Source organism: Elaeis guineensis, chromosome 4, assembly GCF_000442705.2.
Source record: "Elaeis guineensis isolate ETL-2024a chromosome 4, EG11, whole genome shotgun sequence".
Classification (NCBI taxonomy): Eukaryota; Viridiplantae; Streptophyta; class Magnoliopsida; order Arecales; family Arecaceae; genus Elaeis; species Elaeis guineensis.
Genome location: NC_025996.2, coordinates 97,797,843 through 97,816,762, shown reverse-complemented (window position 1 = coordinate 97,816,762; position 18,920 = coordinate 97,797,843). Strand labels below are relative to the sequence as shown.

At 37.4% G+C, this 18,920-nt stretch overlaps 1 protein-coding gene across 9 annotated transcripts in view; it reads right to left on the bottom strand.

The window, feature by feature from the left end:
- LOC105034963 (uncharacterized) overlaps window positions 1-13,055 on the bottom strand; it is a 117,926-nt gene extending 104,871 nt beyond the window's left edge. For all 9 annotated transcript variants that reach the window (XR_012141019.1, XR_012141020.1, XM_010910322.4 and 6 more), the window contains exon 1: window positions 12,709-13,055. Coding sequence is in view for 7 of the 9 variants with exons in the window: in XM_010910322.4 (XP_010908624.1) it covers window positions 12,709-12,851 (143 nt within the window). In the remaining 2 variants the exon portion in view is untranslated. The remainder of the gene's footprint in view (window positions 1-12,708) is intronic.
- Window positions 13,056-18,920: the final 5,865 nt, after the last annotated feature.

Genomic DNA, 18,920 nt, shown 5'->3' with positions numbered 1-18,920 from the left:
GATGTGAATCCCCCTTCTTCTCGACTCCAAGGAGTCTTGCCCGAAACCAGTGACCGGGGGTTGCAACCCACGGCGGTGCAACCGTGGCTCCCCGATCCAGCACTCAATGGTGACAGGCAGCACCCGACGGTGCCAGAAAACCCGAGGATGCGGACGGCCAAAACAGGAGATTTTTGGAATCCAATTTTTGCCAAAAATCAGTGGATGAAAACACGAAAAAAAATCTATCTAAAACTTCAAAAGAAATTGAAGAGAGGGTTCTTTGATTGATTTACCTTACTCTTGGTGGTGTTTTGGGCCATGAAATTGCCGGCACAATGTCTGCAATCCAAGAAGATGGAACGAAAAAAACAAGAGGAAATAAGGAGAGAACGAGCGATCTCCGATGATTGAAGGTCGAAGAAGGGAGGGGGTTTTGGTTTTATAGAGGAGATTTAGGATTTTTTGCTCAGATTTGGTCTCCTTGTTGGGATTGGAAGAAGACTCCCAATGGGAGTCTCCTTCCTCCCAACCGTTCTCTATTTTCCTCTTTTTTTATTTTATTTTTCATGCTTTAAAATTTGTGCTATATGCCTTGGGCCATTGTTTTAACTTGCGCTAGGTTTCAAATTGGACTAGGGTATTACACTTTACTAGTAATTGCTTGACGCAAGCCTAAGCCACGTTTCTATGGAGAGAGAAAGAAGATACACGAAATGAAGGAAAACGGCAAAAGAAGAAGAAACTCTCTTCTTTAGAATTTTGATTCAATAATCACGAAATAAATTAAAACTGATTACAATGATGGCCAAAGGAGCCTTATTTATAGAAGAAAAGTCCTAACCTAATAGCAAAAGGACTCTAAAACAAAATAGAAAAAAGATTAACATAAAGATTGAAACTCCCAATACGACTAGGATTCTTCCAGACTCCTGTTGACTTGTCAAACAATAGAATTAGGCTTCGAAATTTAGAGTGGCGGCAAAATGGCCAGTCTTGTAGAGCACAAAAAGAGCTTTCTGAAATGGAGTCATAATAACGATTCTGACATCGGATGAGAAAGTTATGACCGTTCTAGCTCAATAATGTCAAAATCGACAGGGTTAGGTGCAGTCAGCCTGATTTCTTGATCTTTCGGGTCTATTTCTTCAAATCATGATTTGCACCAACTAAGACATCTGTGTTATACTCCCCAGGCTAGAAAAAACTCATCCTCGAGTTCGAAAAATCCAATGCTTCCTGTAATAGTAATTCACCAGAAAGTTGATGCTGGTCTCTGGCTTTGGTGTAGGTAGATCTTCCTTCTTCATTGATGCTAGAGTAATTTTTTGACGGTCCTTCTAGAATGTGTAGGTATTCCGACGACCATCATAGTTGATGCTGTGATCATACTGTCAAGGCCGCCCTAAAAGCAGGTAACAAGCATCCATGGCAACGACGCCGCATCAAACTTCATCGAAGTACTTCTATCCAATAGAAAATGAGACAAGACAACGACAATTGACAACCACCTCACTTTCTTTCCAAAACCATGATAGCTTGTGCAGTTGAGGATGTTTTTGTGTGATCAGGTTCAGCTTAGAGATGGCCTCTTAAGAGATGATGTTCTCGCAACTACCTCTATTGATGATGACCTTGCAAACCTTATCTTTAATAGTGCAATAAGTATGGAAGATGTTGATCCACTTCCAATCTTTTTTCTCCCCCCTTTTTTGGAGCAAGCAAACTCTTTCGAATAATTAGAACCTCTCCTCTATCTCCAAACAGTAAAGCACCATCATCTTCTTCGCCTCCATCATAGATAGCCTCTTGATCCTCATCAGATGGTTCTTCTTCGATCAGCAACTGCTTTCCGGACCGTCCAATCGGCTTCTTGCACTTGCTCTCATATGTCCAATCTTGCCATAATTGTAGCACCACAAAGTTGATGATCCAGCCGAAGTTGCCTTTGATGACCTTGCTTCAATAATAGCACAAATAGGAGGGGTAGAAACTGGGTTGCATTGTGTGTCCTTCTGATTCTGTGACATTTGGTTGCTCTTCAGGAGAGGATCAGATTTGGACACAGGCCTATGTCGCAACTACTTCTCAGTAACCATGGCTCGATGGTACGCTTCCATAACGTTCACAAGGAGTGGAGCCTCAAGGTGTCTTGGATCTGCTACTTTAGGCCACCAAGTTACCTTGCCACCATTTGCTCACTCTCCACCAGATTATGTTTGGTGACCAGTTGGTAGAACTCGTCCATGTAATTGTCTATGGATCTAGTGTTAGATGTGTACCCTAGAAGCTGACACATGTACACTTCTGGAGCACAATTTTGTAATTGAATTTTGAAATTAATAAAATTTGGATTACTTTTCCATTCATGTTATGTGTACTTTAATTGTGTCCATGAATCATCTGAAGAATTAACGGATGATGACACGTATTCTCAAAGAATTGAAAATTTGAGGCACGTGTCATTAGTGGTTAATTCCTAGATTGCTCCTGATCATAGGATCATTATGGGGACAATTATTGATCCAGATAGACTAGTACACAAATCACTTCCTTCGAACAGATGAGTCTCAAGTCTGCAGTGTAGGGACACTGGAGCGAGAGTGCAGATGGTTGTTAGAAAATAATTGGTACTAAGCATGACCAACATGAAAAGTCACTAAAATGGCTTACTCATCAGTGACTTGCTCATAGCTGCAGTGGTGTAGATAGTTCTTTGATCTGAAGTACCTCGACTGTTCACAATGAGATTGCTGTAGTTTGACTGCACAATCACTTGGTTACCTAGCCATTCGGAACCTTACGGTGTATGTTGGCTGCAGTAGATCCATTGTAGGAATAAGATGTGCATCAAAATGGGATTTATCAACTCTGGTAGACAAGAAGAGGTCCTATGCGGATCATGAGACTAAGTCCTAAAATCCATGACCATAATAGGTGAATGATGGAAAAGAGTCTCCATAAAGTTTCACATGGACTCGAGTCAATTGAATCTAATATATGACGGACGAATGGATTTGATGAGTCTTCTTTGACCTGCGTCCTGTCGGGACTCACGACAGAAGAACCAGGCTACACAGTAATTGCATCTAAAGGTTCAATACTTTTATTCTGCTAGATTGCCACTACATACTGCTAGATATCACTGATGGATTGTGAGACTCATCGGACGTCATCTTGATGATCGATGACCCTCGAAGAGCAGAATTAGAATTGTTCTGATCCATCGAAAAGAGTTTCGATGATATTGTGATAGAGATCACGATATATCTCACTATCAGACAGAATAGAACTTACGAGATCACGCACAAAAAAGGTTCTTATCTGATCAGATGGCCGATTAACAATTATGAATCGTTGATGGATAAAATCATCAATTTAATTGATGATTAATCCTATACAAAAGTTGCAATAATATAATTTGCTAATCAGATCATGATATATCTCACTATCAGACAGAATAGAACTTACGAGATCACGCACAAAAGAGGTTCTTATCTGATCAGATGGCCGATTAACAATTATGAATCGTTGATGGATAAAATCGTCAATTTAATTGATGATTAATCCTATACAAAAGTTGCAATAATATAATTTGCTAATGATTAGTGAATTATAGAAAGATTAATTAGTAATTGGATTACTAATTCGCTCAATTTGATTGAGCAGTAAAGTTGGGATCAACTCTAATTGAATAGCATTTAGTTTGACTTGAATTAAGCCCGATTGTAAAGGAGATTAGTTCTTGATTTGATCAGGACTAGGCTTAATTAATTCCTGATTTGATTAGGATTTAATTAAGAGATTTGATTCCTAATTTGATTAGGTTCATTATCTTTTTGAGTCTAACCAAATCTGATTTGGTTTGGAACTAAATTAGAAACTAATCTAGAGTCCATGGGAGATTGGACTCTCCCTTGCGCCACCCTTCTTTGTGCGCCAATTTTTCTTCATACAAGAAAGGATTTTTTGCATGAGTTTTCTTTCACGCAATTTTGGTTTCCGCCCCTTCCTATCTCATGTTCAAATAAGGGATAATATCTGGTTGATAAGGTAGTTTCAAATTAGATTTGAATTCAATTCCTTATCTGGATGAGGTATGACCTCATCCTAACCATATTGGAAGCCAACTATTAAAAAAACCCTCTTTTTGGCATCAAATCTGATTCGCTTCACCGTGAGATATCTGAGAATACCATGAGAAAGAAAAACCACCGAGTTTCCTAAAGTTAAAACTAAGGGGGCATGGTTTTTGAGAAGGGTGCTTCCATATTGGCATTGAACGAAAGCCCTAGGGTTCTAGGGTTTGGACATTTGGGTTTAGGGAAGAGAGAGAGTGTTCTCGAGTCTCTTTACCTATTTCATCCTCCTAAATAGTCTTCTTCATCTCTAGAGGAGTCCGAAAGATCTGAAGAAGGTGTCGTTTCAACCATCAGAAGCGAAAGTCTGCAAGGGAGCTAGGACCCCAATGACTTCGATGACCTCTAATCGAGCAAAGGACCTCGTGTGTATACCTGTAGAGGCCGGACGCATGTGCAGCTTGACAAGGACCTCATCAGATTACTCGGATCATCGATCGCGGTGGATTGCTACCCGCGCAAAGGTATTGAGATATGATCTCAATTTAGTACGTATATAAAATCTGTTTTTAATTTCAGCATTACAAGCATATGATCGATCCTGTGTAAGGAGAAGATTAGATCTACTACATGTATGCTACACAAATTAAATAGTTTGATCTATATCTGATTTCATTTCTGCTGCATTTCTGATTTTTAAACATTAAAAATCTGCATACCAAAATTTCTGCATGCATGACATTGGATGTGCGACATCCTTCAAATCGTATCAAAGCCATGGGTTATCATTTCACATGCGATTTCAGATCTAAAAATCTGATTATCAGGTCTGAAATTTAAAGTAATGCATGAGATTATAATCAGATTTTAATTAGATGCATGTGATGTATTTTGTGAAGGGTCATGATAGATCTATGTTACATGTGATGTAATCAGATTAGATCTATATTACATGTTTATAATCTGATTTTTAATTGATGCATTAGATGTATGCTTGGTCTATTGTTGCATGAGATGCATGATTAGATCTAAAATCAGATTTAATGATTAGATCAGATCTAATTTGAAACATGTAATGATGATCCTGTTCTTTTATACATATGATATGTAGTTTAGTTGATTTTTTGAGCAGCCAAGTACTCTGAGTGGGTTTACCAATAGGCCGTCCGGTCATAAGAAAAAGCAGGGATTAAAGTCCTTCTTTTGCCCAATCAATGAGTTTTCTTATGATGTGTAGGGGTGCCATGTAGTTACATCTCATGAAGAAGAACTGTGAAAGGAAAAATATTCATGTATTAGATATGTGTTTATTGTTTTGTTTTAGATATAAAATGATATATGCAATATATAATTTGTAGATCTGAAACTTATTTTCTGCAAAACCCTAGATCCAAAAACCCTAAATTTTGATGCATAATTTAGTTGTTTAGATTTTAAAATTATTTTAATATCTAAATTAGAACTATTTGTATGCATGGATCGAAAATTTTTATGCAACCTGCTGCTGGTATGCCTATCGAGCCGATTCAAGTTCTGTTCGAGTCAACTCGAGTACCTGAGGAGTCGACTCCTTTCCTGTTGGAGTCGACTCGATACCTTGTAGAGCCGGCTCGATTTGGAGACGAGCTGACTCAGATCAGCAGACTGTGGCATGCGGGTTCTCTATTCGTCACAGGGAGCCGGCTCGGTTTTGACTCGAGCCAACTCACTGTGACAGGTCGACTCGAATTCAAGGCGAATCGACTCGAGGGTGAGCAAAAAATTATGCATGTGATGCAATCTTGTTCTAAATTGTTTGAACATCAGATTTAACCCATGGACTTAATTGAGAATTAAGATATGAAATCAATTAGATCTAAAAATTGAGAATTGAAGATCTAAGACATTTTCATAACACATAGGTTTAGGGTGTGGGTAGCTCAATTAGGTCTAGTTTGAGCGGTTGATCAAACCGAATCAAATGTTGGTTAGGAAAGGATCAAATATGCTCATGACCAACCCAAGTAGTTGTAAGTTTGGTCAGATCGATTAACAGCCATATGTTATCGATCAACTTAAGACCTAATTCGGCTCTGTGGTTCGAGCCCAGGTCAATAGGCTAACCTAATCAATTCTAATCAATCAATTTGGTGTCTAAGATAAATATATAGATAGTGGTTCTTTAATTGATTCCGTTGTCTGACTTGGCCAATTCATTGGTGTCTAAGAAAAGCAATGAAGGGACCCCCACACATCTTAACTTACCTGACCATTTTGGAAGATTAGTTTTTGTATTAGGTTACTTGTTAATCTCGAGCTAGCCCATGCCATTAGTTAGTCATAACCGTTATGACTAATTAAGGAGGAGACCTAAATTAAAATCTCCTCAATAATATTAAGTCGAGGGATCTTCCACCATTGTACAATGCTGTGCCCTCCTCGATGTTGACTGTTCTCGGTTGGATACAGTGGTTCAGTTGCATCAGAGAAAAAGCAACCACTCTATATGTGGGGTGGAGATGGGGTTGGGCCCAAGATCTGTCAGGTGAGGATCCAATAACGACTTCACTCGTGCTTAATGGTAGGTCTGACTTAACTAAAGAATGAGACCAAGATCTAAAAGGTGAGGTCTCAGAATTTAGAGATCCAAAGTCTGCTGCAGTTTGCTTGAGAAGCATTGGGCAAGAGTTGTCCACCTATTGGTTGACACATTCCCCAAAATCTGTCAGGTGAGGTGTTGTGCCAATCGATAGGACCGCAGTACCTACTAGGAATCTTAACTCGCAAAGGGATTTCCGCTTCCTAACCTGAAGAGTGTTAGAATCCACAGAAATAGTGGGAGCTCCAATATATTAGTGGGAACTAAGTTTGTTTTTAAAATAAATTCCCTAAAACAAACTAAAAATCAATTACAAAAATCTAACCTAAAACTTCTCTCTGTAGGAAATTGTCTGTCTCTAATTGTCTAAACCGCATCTTAATCAACCAATTATCTGGTTCCTACTTAAGGATTGGCTAAGGGACTTGAAAAGTGTTTTTAAGTTTCAAGTAATTAGGTTGTCTTAAACCAAGAATGCCGATGGAGACCTTCAAAAGTTCAAGGGACACCTTTAGAAGGTATGTCGGACCTACTCGTGATGAAGACTAACCTAACGGTTTCTTCTACTACCAGTTGGATAATAGACTCTTGTTCTAGTGTATATTTGTGCACTTCAATGCAGGATCTTAAGGAATGTAGAAGGTTGAGGCTAGGAGAAATGACCCTACGTCTAAGCAACGGAGCAAAAGTTGCTGCCATGGCCGTAGGAACCTATCCTCTTCGACTACCATCTGATTTTTGTCTAGAACTGAGGGATTGTTACTGTGTGCCTAATGTGAGCAAAAATTTGATTTCTGTTTCGTATTTAGCACAGGATGATTATAAATTCAATTTCAGTAAGAATTATTGCACCATTTATTTTGGAAATAAAATAGTTGCATGTGGTCATTTAATCAACAGTCTCTATTATTTGCATGTTGATGCAGACGAGTCAGTCAATTTATCCGAACAAGCTATGAGGTCCGTTAGGTCTAAGATATCTAGAGATGAGGTTAACCTAAAGTACATGTGGCACCTTAGGCTAGGTCATATCAGAGAAAAAAGGATTAATAGACTGGTGAAAGATGTTGAGTTCCGGTGACGTAGCGGAATGTAAATTTCAAAATTTTTTACATGCATTAAAGTATTGAAAACAAGTTTAATAATTAAACTAGACTACCGGAACACAAAACCCCTAGGAACACCTTGATGATTGCAATTAAATAACATAAACATGTATACCAAGAAAAGATCTAAAGCCATATACCAACATGAAGACGATGATTTGGTAATCATGAGATCTCCACAAGACTCCAAAGTAGAAGCCCTCCAACGGTGATCCACACGGGACTGATCAGGGTCCTTCCCAATTTGACGTAGTGCTGCAGCCTTATTCGGAAGTTTGCTGCCGATCATTCTTCACAAGAATGGGTTGCACCACTACTTGTATGCCTTCGAGACCTCCACTAGGACCACTCTAGGAACCTTTCCTCAAATGATCTCACCAAACAAAAATCAGATTTGATGTTCAACACTTGAACAATCTGATTTTAGGACAAACATCACATGCTTTTCTTTTTCACTTCTTTTCCTTTCCATTTTTCTCTCCCTTTTCCTTGTCTTTTTCTTTTCAGATTTTTTCTATCTTTTTCTCATCTAATCCCATGCCTAAAACCTCTTTGGATCAGATTTTATCCCTTATGGGGCGCCCCTTATATAAGGTATGAAGGGGCGCCATATAATTTCCTAAGGGGCGCCAACTCTTGGCATCCCATATTCCTTACACGGTGAAATGAATTTTTAGCGTGGAAACCAAAGGAATATGGCATGGAATAAGAGGTTTCTTATCAGCAGAAGGACTCTTCCTCTGCATAGAAAAATCTGAATGCCATCTGATGGTGCATGGATAAGGGAATGGTGTGAGAAACTAAGAGTCCAAAACAATAAGGACTCTTCTATATTCAACGCATAAAAGCATGTGGCGTCCCATTTAATTTTGGCGTTCAAGCTTCTTGCCAGAGAAGGACTCTTCCTTCTCTTCTACGTCCACAAATCCAAGAGTCATCACATGACACGAGGAATGAAGAAACACGTGGAAATATGGTTAAGGAATTTAAGAGGAGTGGAAGAGGACTCCTCTTCTTAACGCCTAAAATTAAATGGGCGTGATATTTATATGGCGTGTGGTTTTCACATGGAGGAGGTTCATTTCATATGGAGCACTTCCATAAAACCAGATAAGCCACCTATAAATTAGATGGTTTAAACCCAATCACATTAGGTCAAGGCAACAAGACAAAGGTTAGCACAAACACCTTTACACTGAATCCAATTGAAAACTTGGGTTAATTCATGTGCTAGCAATTTAATTAACCTATTGGATTTACAATAAATCCAAATAGATTGGACCAAGACCAAATCTCTATTGTGTGTGACCCATTGGGTTCCAAATCTAGCCAGTAGTGGATCAGACTCTCGACATAACTCTAATCCGATTAGATTAAGTCAGCTCAAGAGTCCCAATCAACCAGGACTCTTCCTTATTAATTCTCGAATTAAATTTTTTTAATTCTGATGAGTCCACGAGTCAATATGGATGTCTAGCAATGTGTCATGACTATCCAAAAGATTTGGAATTTGATGGAAATACTAAAATTATCCTTCCATGACGAGTTACCGTGCAATTTAATCCTTCGATCACACAATATCCCAGACAGACCATGGGCATGAAAACATGTCAAGCCCAAATACCTATCCATATATATCTCGATCCAATGATGATGACTCGGTTAATGAACCAGTAGAAATCTTTTCTATTGTTCATCCCTGCTCTGATCAGAGACTCTCAGAGTCATCATCCTATGAGATCATATAGGATATTCTCTCCTCTGACAATGAGTGACCGATTCCTTATTAACCACTCACAACCTCCATGCACACTTCACCATACCCAGCATATCCCAAACACATCTCAAAGTGGTATGCTAAGGAATAAACCAAAGTAAGGATCCATATACACAAGGTACCGTGGTGATCTCAGGTCAAAGGATCACATGCACTACTCCCACTGGAGAATCATTTGTCGACATACTGTAAGGCTCTATCAGATGTTCTTTCTGCGAGTCAGTTCAGTGAACTCATTCTCTAATGAGCACCTACATCCTTGTATTAGTGTCACCACACAAATAATTGTGAGATCAATCACCCTCTCCATCAAGCATACATAAGATGTACCAGTCTTATCGATATCATCGATCTCCGACTCGATAATCCAACGACTAAGAACATTTTTAGATTGGAGCTATCAAGATTTTAGGTCTCACTAGCATGATCTCATCATGGTCCTAAAATCATTGTCCTAATTTATGGAGTTTATCATAATCATAAAAATATGATGCAGCAAATGATAAAATACAACACTTTATAAATAAAATAACTAATGTCATGCAAATAATTAGAAAAAAAATACAGAAAAGTCCCTTCGCATTATCCATGCAATTGGCTTGTAGGGCACTATTTTTTCAAAAGATAGTTTATTAGACTCATTCTCGGATGAGTCGATTCCAGTCTGTGAGTCCTACCTTCAAGGAAAAATGACCAAACTACCCTTTGTAGGACATGAAGAGAGAACCACTGAGGTACTGGCTCTAGTGCATACTGATGTGTGTGGTCCATTTGATGTGTCGGTCGAAGGAGGTTATCTCTACATCATTTTTACCAATGATTATTCTTGGTACGGATATGTGTTTCTTATGAGACATAAATCTGAAGCTTTTGAAAAGTTCAAAGAATTCAGATATGAGATAGAGAAGCAAACTGAAAAATTATTTAAGGTATTTCAATCAAATCGAGGAGAATACCTAAGTGAAGAATTTCTCGATTACCTCAAAGAAAACAGCATTGTCCCTCAATGGACTGCACCTGGAACGTCTCAACTCAATGGGATTTCAGAATGAAGAAATTGGACCCTATTGGTTATGGTCTGATACATGATGAGCTTCACCGACCTCTCCTTATTTCTTTAGAGACACGCTTTAATGACTGCCAATTACTTAATCAATAGGATTCTTTCTAAATCCATTCCTACCACTCCATATAAGATATGGCATGGTAAGAAACTGAATTTTGATTATCTCGGAACTTATGGATGTCCGACCTATGTCAAATGGCAACAAACGGATAAGTTAAAGGCTAGATCTATGAGAGCTCACTTTATAGGATACCCAAAAGAGTCTTTAGGATACTATTTTTACTTTTCAGAGGATCACAATGTGATTGTAAGCTAGTGTGCCAAATTCTTGAAAAAGGAGTTTATCCAGGATAGAGGCAGTGGGAGAAAAATTCAGCTCGAAGAGTGTCTCCAAAAAGCAATGAGCCGTAGAATGTGAGGAACCCATTCCACCTCTTAGATCCAGTAGGATCACACGTCCTTTAGAAAGATACATGGGAATGTTGGAAGAAGATGTAGAGAAAATATTCCTCATAGATGATATGAATCATGTTGATGATCCTAAAACCTATGACGAGGTGATGTTAGACATCGAATCTGAAAAATGACTGAAAACGATGAGATCAGAAATTGACTCAATGCATCCAACCAAATCTGGACCTTAGTAGATCCACCAACAAGAATAGTTCTTATTGGATAAGTCTCGAGTCTGCAGTGTAGAAACATTAGAGCAAGAGTGCAAATGGTTATTAGAGAATAACTAGTACTGAGCGTGACCAACACGAGAAGTCACTAGGATAGCTATCCACTCGTCAGTGACTTACTCATAGCTGCAGTGGTGTAGATAGATCTTTGACCTGAGGTGCCTCGACTGTTATCTGGTTGATTGCTATAGTTTGACTGCACAATCACTTGGTTATCTAGCCATTTGAAACTTTACGGTATATGTTGGCTATAGTAGATCCATTGTAAGAATAAGATGTGCACCAAAATAGGATCTGTCAACTCTGATAGACAGGAAGAGGTCCTATGCGGATCATGAGACTAAATACTAAAATCTATGGCTATAGTAGGTGAATGATGGAAAAGAGTTTCCATAAGGTTTCACATGGACTCGAGTCAATTGCATCTGGCATACAACAGACGAATGGATTTGACGAGTCTTCCTTGATCTGCGTCCTATCGGGACTCATGACAGAAGAACCAGACTACACAGTAATTGCATCTAGAGGTTCAATACTTTTATTCTGCTGAATTATCACTACATACTGTTAGATATCACTAATGAATTGTTAGACTCATCGGACGTCATCTTGATGATCGATGACCCTCGAATGATAGAATTGAAATTATTCCAATCCATTGAAAAGAATTTCGATGATATTGTGATAGAGATCACGATATATCTCACTACCAGACAGAATAGAACTTACGAAATCACAACAAAAGAGATTCTTGTCTGATTAGATGACTGATTAACAATTATGAATCATTGATGGGTAAACTCGTCAATTTGATTGATAATTAACTCGTTTATCCTAACCTACTAAATGGAGAATTCTGCATCTGAGCTTTGATTTTATATATACACATATATATATACACACACGCATATACACACACATATATATATATATATATGTGTATATGTGCATGCACATATGTACTAGATAACCTAGTGATAATAATATTTTTTTATCAAAAAATGATTTAGTAAAAATATCATATAAATTTCATCCATCCTCTCTTCATTACTTCTTTACTAAAGAAAGAAATGAATCATTCCCATCCATCCTTCCATATTTCACGATACATATAGAAGGATGGATAGAAGATCTATCCATCCTCTCCCTCATCCACCCTTCTTCCCCTATCCTTCCTTCTTCCAATCCATCCTTTGTACCAAACAGAGGGGTGGGGATGGGGTTGTCTTCCACGCAAACGGTTACAAGAAAAATCAACAGAGCAACTTAAAAGACTGGTAATTCCAATCAGAAAAGAAATATTAAGATCTAGGGTTGATAATTTTACATTTCAGTCCTAAATTTTCAACTACAAGTCGATCTGTACGGTAACATCGGAACCAAAACAAGAATTTTGAACTCCTAATTAGATGAAACCTGGACTTGACAGTATCCAAGTACCTGATTGGATCGTAGACGGTGTTGGGGAAGAATAAAACTGGTTGCGAGGTGGCGGAAAAGTAGAGGTGAGCCGCGAGGGCTGCGAACGCCCCGTCCGGGCATGGGTAGTGGTAGAGAACCGCTGATTTCTTCGGAGCTTTCATGGCAGAGCGGCGGTGAAAGGGAAGGTCCTGCAGAATATATGATGCAGACCAAGGCTTCTCCACCGGTCGTCCGATGAGTTCCGAGCCTTATAGTTATGGAGAGAAGAATTTTGGCGGCGAGGGCGGGGAGCTGATGGAATTTCAGAGAAGTGCTACAACCGCGTGACGGGCAGACTGAACTCGGCGAACACGGGAAAACCAAATGGCACTAGAGTCTGGCACGTGTTGGACCAGTGAGAAATAGTATCCTCGAGAACCCAGGTTCTCCTGGGTTCACGTCGTGGTCTTCTTCCCTTCTTTTTCCTTTTTTTCTTTTTTTTTTTTTTTTACAAAACTGATTGATGTCTTCATTTAAAAACTAATAATAATAATTTATTAACTAACTTATAACCTCATACAATAATGATATTTAATTTTTTAAAATAATATTTAATTTTTTTATCTATTTTATTATATCTATTTTATATATATTTTAAAATAATTAAAAAATTATATTTTATGAGTTATTAGATAAATTTTGTGAAGATCCGATCTTAATTTTACGAAACTCCTTCCTAAATCCATCATTTTTTATTATTTTTATATTTAATCATTTTTAAATCTGCCCATCTCTTCTCTCTCTTCTTCTTCGATCCTCTCCTTTAAAAGAAGATGTACTTTAAATATTTATTTTTAGTTTTTTTAATTTGGAATGAAACTAAATTAGACGAGATCCGGTCTATTATCGTATTTGGACATATCTGTATCGAAATTTGAGCGGAGCATTCATTAGTATTTGTACTCATATTTGTCACAACTATCCATTTGAATATATGAGTTTGTTTATACTCTTATTTAATTTTATATACTATTTATAAATTTTTAAATATATATAATCGTATTACTATTCTATTAATATAATTTATTATTTATTTAGTAATATTTTTTATTATGAAATTATAACATTTAATTATCTGATTCATATCTTATTCATATTTATATTTTTAGTATTTAATTTATGCTAGCTTATAACCCCATGCGATGCATGGGATATAATTTTTTTAAAATAATATTTAATTTTTATCTATTTTATTATATCTATTCTATATATATTTTAAAATAATTAAAAAACTATATTTTGTGAGTTATTGGACAAATTTTGTGAAGATCTGATCTTATTTTCATGAAACTCCTTCCTAAATTTATCATTTCTTACTATTTTTATTTTTAATCATTTTTAAACCCGCCCACATCTCCTTCCTCTTTTTCTTTGATCCTCTCCTTTAAAAGAAGATATACTTTAAATGTTTACTTTTAGTTCTCTTTTAATTTGCGATGAAAGTGAATTAGACGATATCCAATCTATTATCATATTTGGACATATCTGGATCAAAATTTGAGCAGAGCATTCATTAGTATTTGTACCTATATTTGTCACAATTATCCATTCGAATGTATGAGTTTGTTTATAATCTTATTTAATTTTATATATAATTTATAAATTTTTAAATATATATAATCATATTACTATTCTATTAATCTAATTTATCATTTATTTAGTAATATTCTTTAGTATAAAATTATAACATTTAATTATCTAATTCATATCTTATTCATATTTGTATTTTTAATATTTAATTTATATTTAATTTATTTAAAATAAATATAAATTTATATTTTTGTAATCTATTGATATTCGATATTTATATATATTAAAATATATAAAATATAGATATTAATATATTCACAGCGCATTCATATTTAATCTAATTCCACTCCTACATCAATTAATTAAAATATTTAATTATAATCAAAAAAATATTAGATTAGGTTACTAAGCTGGTCTTCCCCTTCCACTCCTTCCATCTGAAGAAGCCGTGTTTTCTTTGCAGAGGTTTTTCTTTTTTCCATATATCGCATCCTCATTCCAAATCCGTTTCATTTGATTTCAAAACCCTAGCTTCCTTTATAGTCTTATGGTGGAATGAAATCTTAATAGGGAATAAGCTAATATAAAACATCTCCATCCTTCATTCTCTTTCCATCCCTCTTTCCTTGTCAAGAAAACTGCTAGTATCTTTCTCTTTGCCTTCTTATCTTCCAATATTTTTCCTCCTGTATGCGAACGGATCTCGGAGTAGGCTATTAATTTCATGGGAAGGCTCTAGAAATGACTTCTCCTTATAGTACAATTCCCCTCTTCTTGGTTCTCCTCCTGTGCTCCCTTCTCCTCCCATATCCCACTTCAGCTTCTTTCTTCAACTGGAGCAGCTCAACGACATCCCATGGCTCTCCCCTCGCTGGCATCAAATTGCCAACCCTCCTCAGCTTCAACGCCGTCACCTCCACCAATAAGGCAAGCTGAAATCACCCCCTCGATGCCGCTGACCCTTCTGAAGCAAAGGGCCAATACCACCACGATGATCCCATCTATGGGGATGATGAAGAAGACGATAACACCACGCCAGCCTCTTCGGCCCTGAAGCTCCACCACAAGCCCTGGTCCACGAAGGTCCCAGGTGCCACCAAGGTCCACTCAAGCACCAATCTGCTCGCCATTGCCTCCCTTGACCACTCCCAGTCCCTCGATCGCGGCACCTCCATTGAGGTCTTCTGTGGCCTCTACGAAGTGGACAAAAAGGGAAGCTAAAGTGGGAGAATAGGGAAGCTTAATTGCTGCTTTATCCACGTGTCTTCCTCTCTCTCTTTCCCTAAACCCATATGGCAAACGAAGGCTTCTCAGCACAAAAATTTTTATTTTAATATATACATATATATTATATTTATATTTATTTAAAATAAATATAAATTTATATTTTTATAACTCATTGATATTTGGTATTTATATATGTTAAAATATATTAAATATAGATATTAATATATTCACATCATATTCATATTTAATCCGATTCCACTCCTACATCAATTAATTAAAATATTTAAGTATAATCTAAAAAATATTAGAGTAGATTACTAAGCGGGTCTTCCCTTTCCACTCCTTCTATCTGAAGAAGCCACATTTTCTCCATAAGAGGTTTTTCTTTTTTCCATATATCGCATCCCTATTCCAAATTTATTTCATTTGATTTCAAAGCCCCAGCTTCCTCTATAGTCCTAAGGTGGAACGAAATCTTGATAGGAAATAAGCTAATAAGCTAATATAAACATCTCCGTCCTTCATTCTCTTTCCATCCCTCTTTCTTTGTCAAGAAAATTGTTAGTATCTTTCTCTTTGCCTTCTTATCTTCTAACCTTTTCCCTTCTGCATGTGGATGGATCTCAGAAGAGGCTATTAATTTCATAAGAAGGCTTTAGAAATGACTTCTCCTTATTGTAGAGTTCCCCTATTCTTGGTTCTCCTCCTATGCTCCATTCTCCTCCCGTATCCCACTTCAACTTCTCTCTTCAACTGGAGTAGATCAGTGACATCCCATGGCTTTCCCCTCTCAGGCATCAAATTGCCGACCCCCCTCGGCTTCAACACCGTTACCTCCTTCAATAAGTCAAGCTGCAATCACCCCCTCGATGCTGCCAACCCTTCTGAAGCGAAGGGCCAATACTGCCATGATGACCCCATCTATGGTGATGATGAACACGACGACAAGCCATGCCAGCCTCTTCGGCCTTGAAGCTCCACCTTAAGCCCTGGTCTGTGAAGGTCCCTAATGCCGCCAAGGTCCACCTCAAGCACTGGTCCGCTCGCCACTGTCACCTTCGATCGCTCCCATTCCCTCGATCATGGTGCCTCCATCGAGGTCTTTTGCGGCCTCCTCCCTGACTACATGTCTGTCATCGTCAAACACTTCGACCTCCCCTCCTCCTCTTGAAGGAAAATTGGCAGTTCAAAGCATGCATTTTTTAAAATTTTACAGCGAAAGACATAGATTAAATATTTTAAATCTCCTACCCATGCTTTAGATCTACCTACTAAGGATCTATGATATGAAATTTTGCATACAAAAATTTGATGTAAAAGAAAAAACTGCATCGATCACATTGATGCCCTAGATCAGATCTAATCGTTAGATTTGATCAAATGAGTTCAGAACTCATTACCTTATCATGGGTCAACGATCACCGCTGCTGATAGATATGGTATGAGATTTTTCTTGATATTGAGCAGCCATATAGCTCGTCCGGCCTCTACAGCTAGTCTACTCGAAGTTCTAAACAAATCATTTTTTTTGAGAGTGCTAGCTCACGCAGAAGGTACTCAATGGCTGAAATAGGCTCCATCCTTTGGATCACCTGGATACTTTCAGATCAAAAGATAGAGCTACTCGAAGAGGTGGTGGTGTGGGAGGTAGAAACAAGATCCTCTTATATTTTTTTTTCATACAAAAACTAAAGTCGAAACTCTAGAACCCATCCTAAACCTCATGCCCAAAAGGAAGGACTCTTCCTCTATTTCTCATGCACAAAAGCCCGCCCCCTCTCTATTTCACACCCTCTCTCACTAAGAAAACAATTTTCATGATGATTCCAATCCTTTTTGTCACACAAAATATGAGATAATTTAAAGGTGGCACGGAGAGGAAAAGGATAAAGATGAAGTGGTTTGAATTAGTTCAAATTTAAACCATTTTGAATTCAAACGAAAAACCACTTCATTCTTATCCAAATGGGGCGTCAGAGGGGTTGAGATGTGAGACATTTCTCATGCCATTTCCTTCTCAATTCATCGCACAAATCAGCCTTCCTAAGGAGATGGCGCCAATGAAAGGATGAGGATAAGGTTAAGGTGGTTTCAAATCAAATTCAAACTCCTTTTGAATTCGAATGACAAACCAACTTATCCTCATCCAAAATAATTTTGAGAAGAGGCGATAGAACCATCTGGGCATAAGAAAAAATTTATGTAAGAATTTTTCTCGTGTGAAGAAATGGTGGGCGAGAGAAAGGAGGTGCAGGGAATTTGTCCGGTTTGAATTCAATTAGATTCTTAATCTAACCAAATTAGGTTAGACCCAATTAGACCATTGAACCTATCTAATTAGGTAATAAATAGCTTTGATTAAATCTTAATCAAATTAAAAATTAATCGAGCTCAAGTTCTGATCAAATCAGAAATTGAACACCCTTAGTGATTAGGTTATCTCATAACCTAATCAGGTCAAACCAAATTGAATCCAATTCAATTAGATTTGATCCAAACCTCAATACTCAATCAAATTAAGCTAATTAGTAATCTAATCGCTAATCAATCCTCTTATAATTTACCAATAATTAGCAATTAATTTATTGCAACTCTTGCACAGGGTCAATCAGCAATAGAATTGACTATTATACCCTAAAAGATTCTCAATCATCGATCAACCACATAATCAGTCAGAAACTTCTTTTGAGTGTGACCCCATAGGTTCGAATCTAAGCTAGTAGTACAAAAATAATCTTCCTATACCAATCAAAATGACCATCTAGCAATAGTACCCGACATCCGGATATGTTGAAATATTGCAAAGCAACATTCTAGAGCCTATTGATATATGGTTATCGTATAATTCTTCCCTTTGACCCTAATGCTCAAGGTGACCAAGGGTTTAACTACCAACCCTGCAAAGGCCACCCACATTATATTTCAACTTTTCAAATCCATCACATAGATTTTTTCGATCGAAGTTTTATTGAATTGAAACACACTGATGCATTAACTCCTACTTATTCAAAGGGATCAATTCCATCTCAACTCATATACTGACTTCATAAGTACTTGACTGTGTCTCGAAACCTTTCATCACTGAATTAAAAATTCAGATAGTCTGACACCAAAGCATAGTGAGTTACTTACAGTCACCATAGTGATCTCAGATCAGAGGGACACTTATACCCATATTCTTCGCGAGCTACTCTTGACAGTAGAGTGCTCAGCAATTGGTCACGTTTAGTGAGATGTACTCCTATATCTCACTTGTATACCATATAAATGTTTCTACACTCCTTAGTTAAGAGAACAACCAACCCACATGGCACACAACAACCTACACTTGATATAGCTATTGTCCTAATAATAGCATATCATTTGGCTATGAACTAAGGTTTAACGACTAAACAATATATCCTCTTATATCGATTCAAATAGTCCTAAGGATT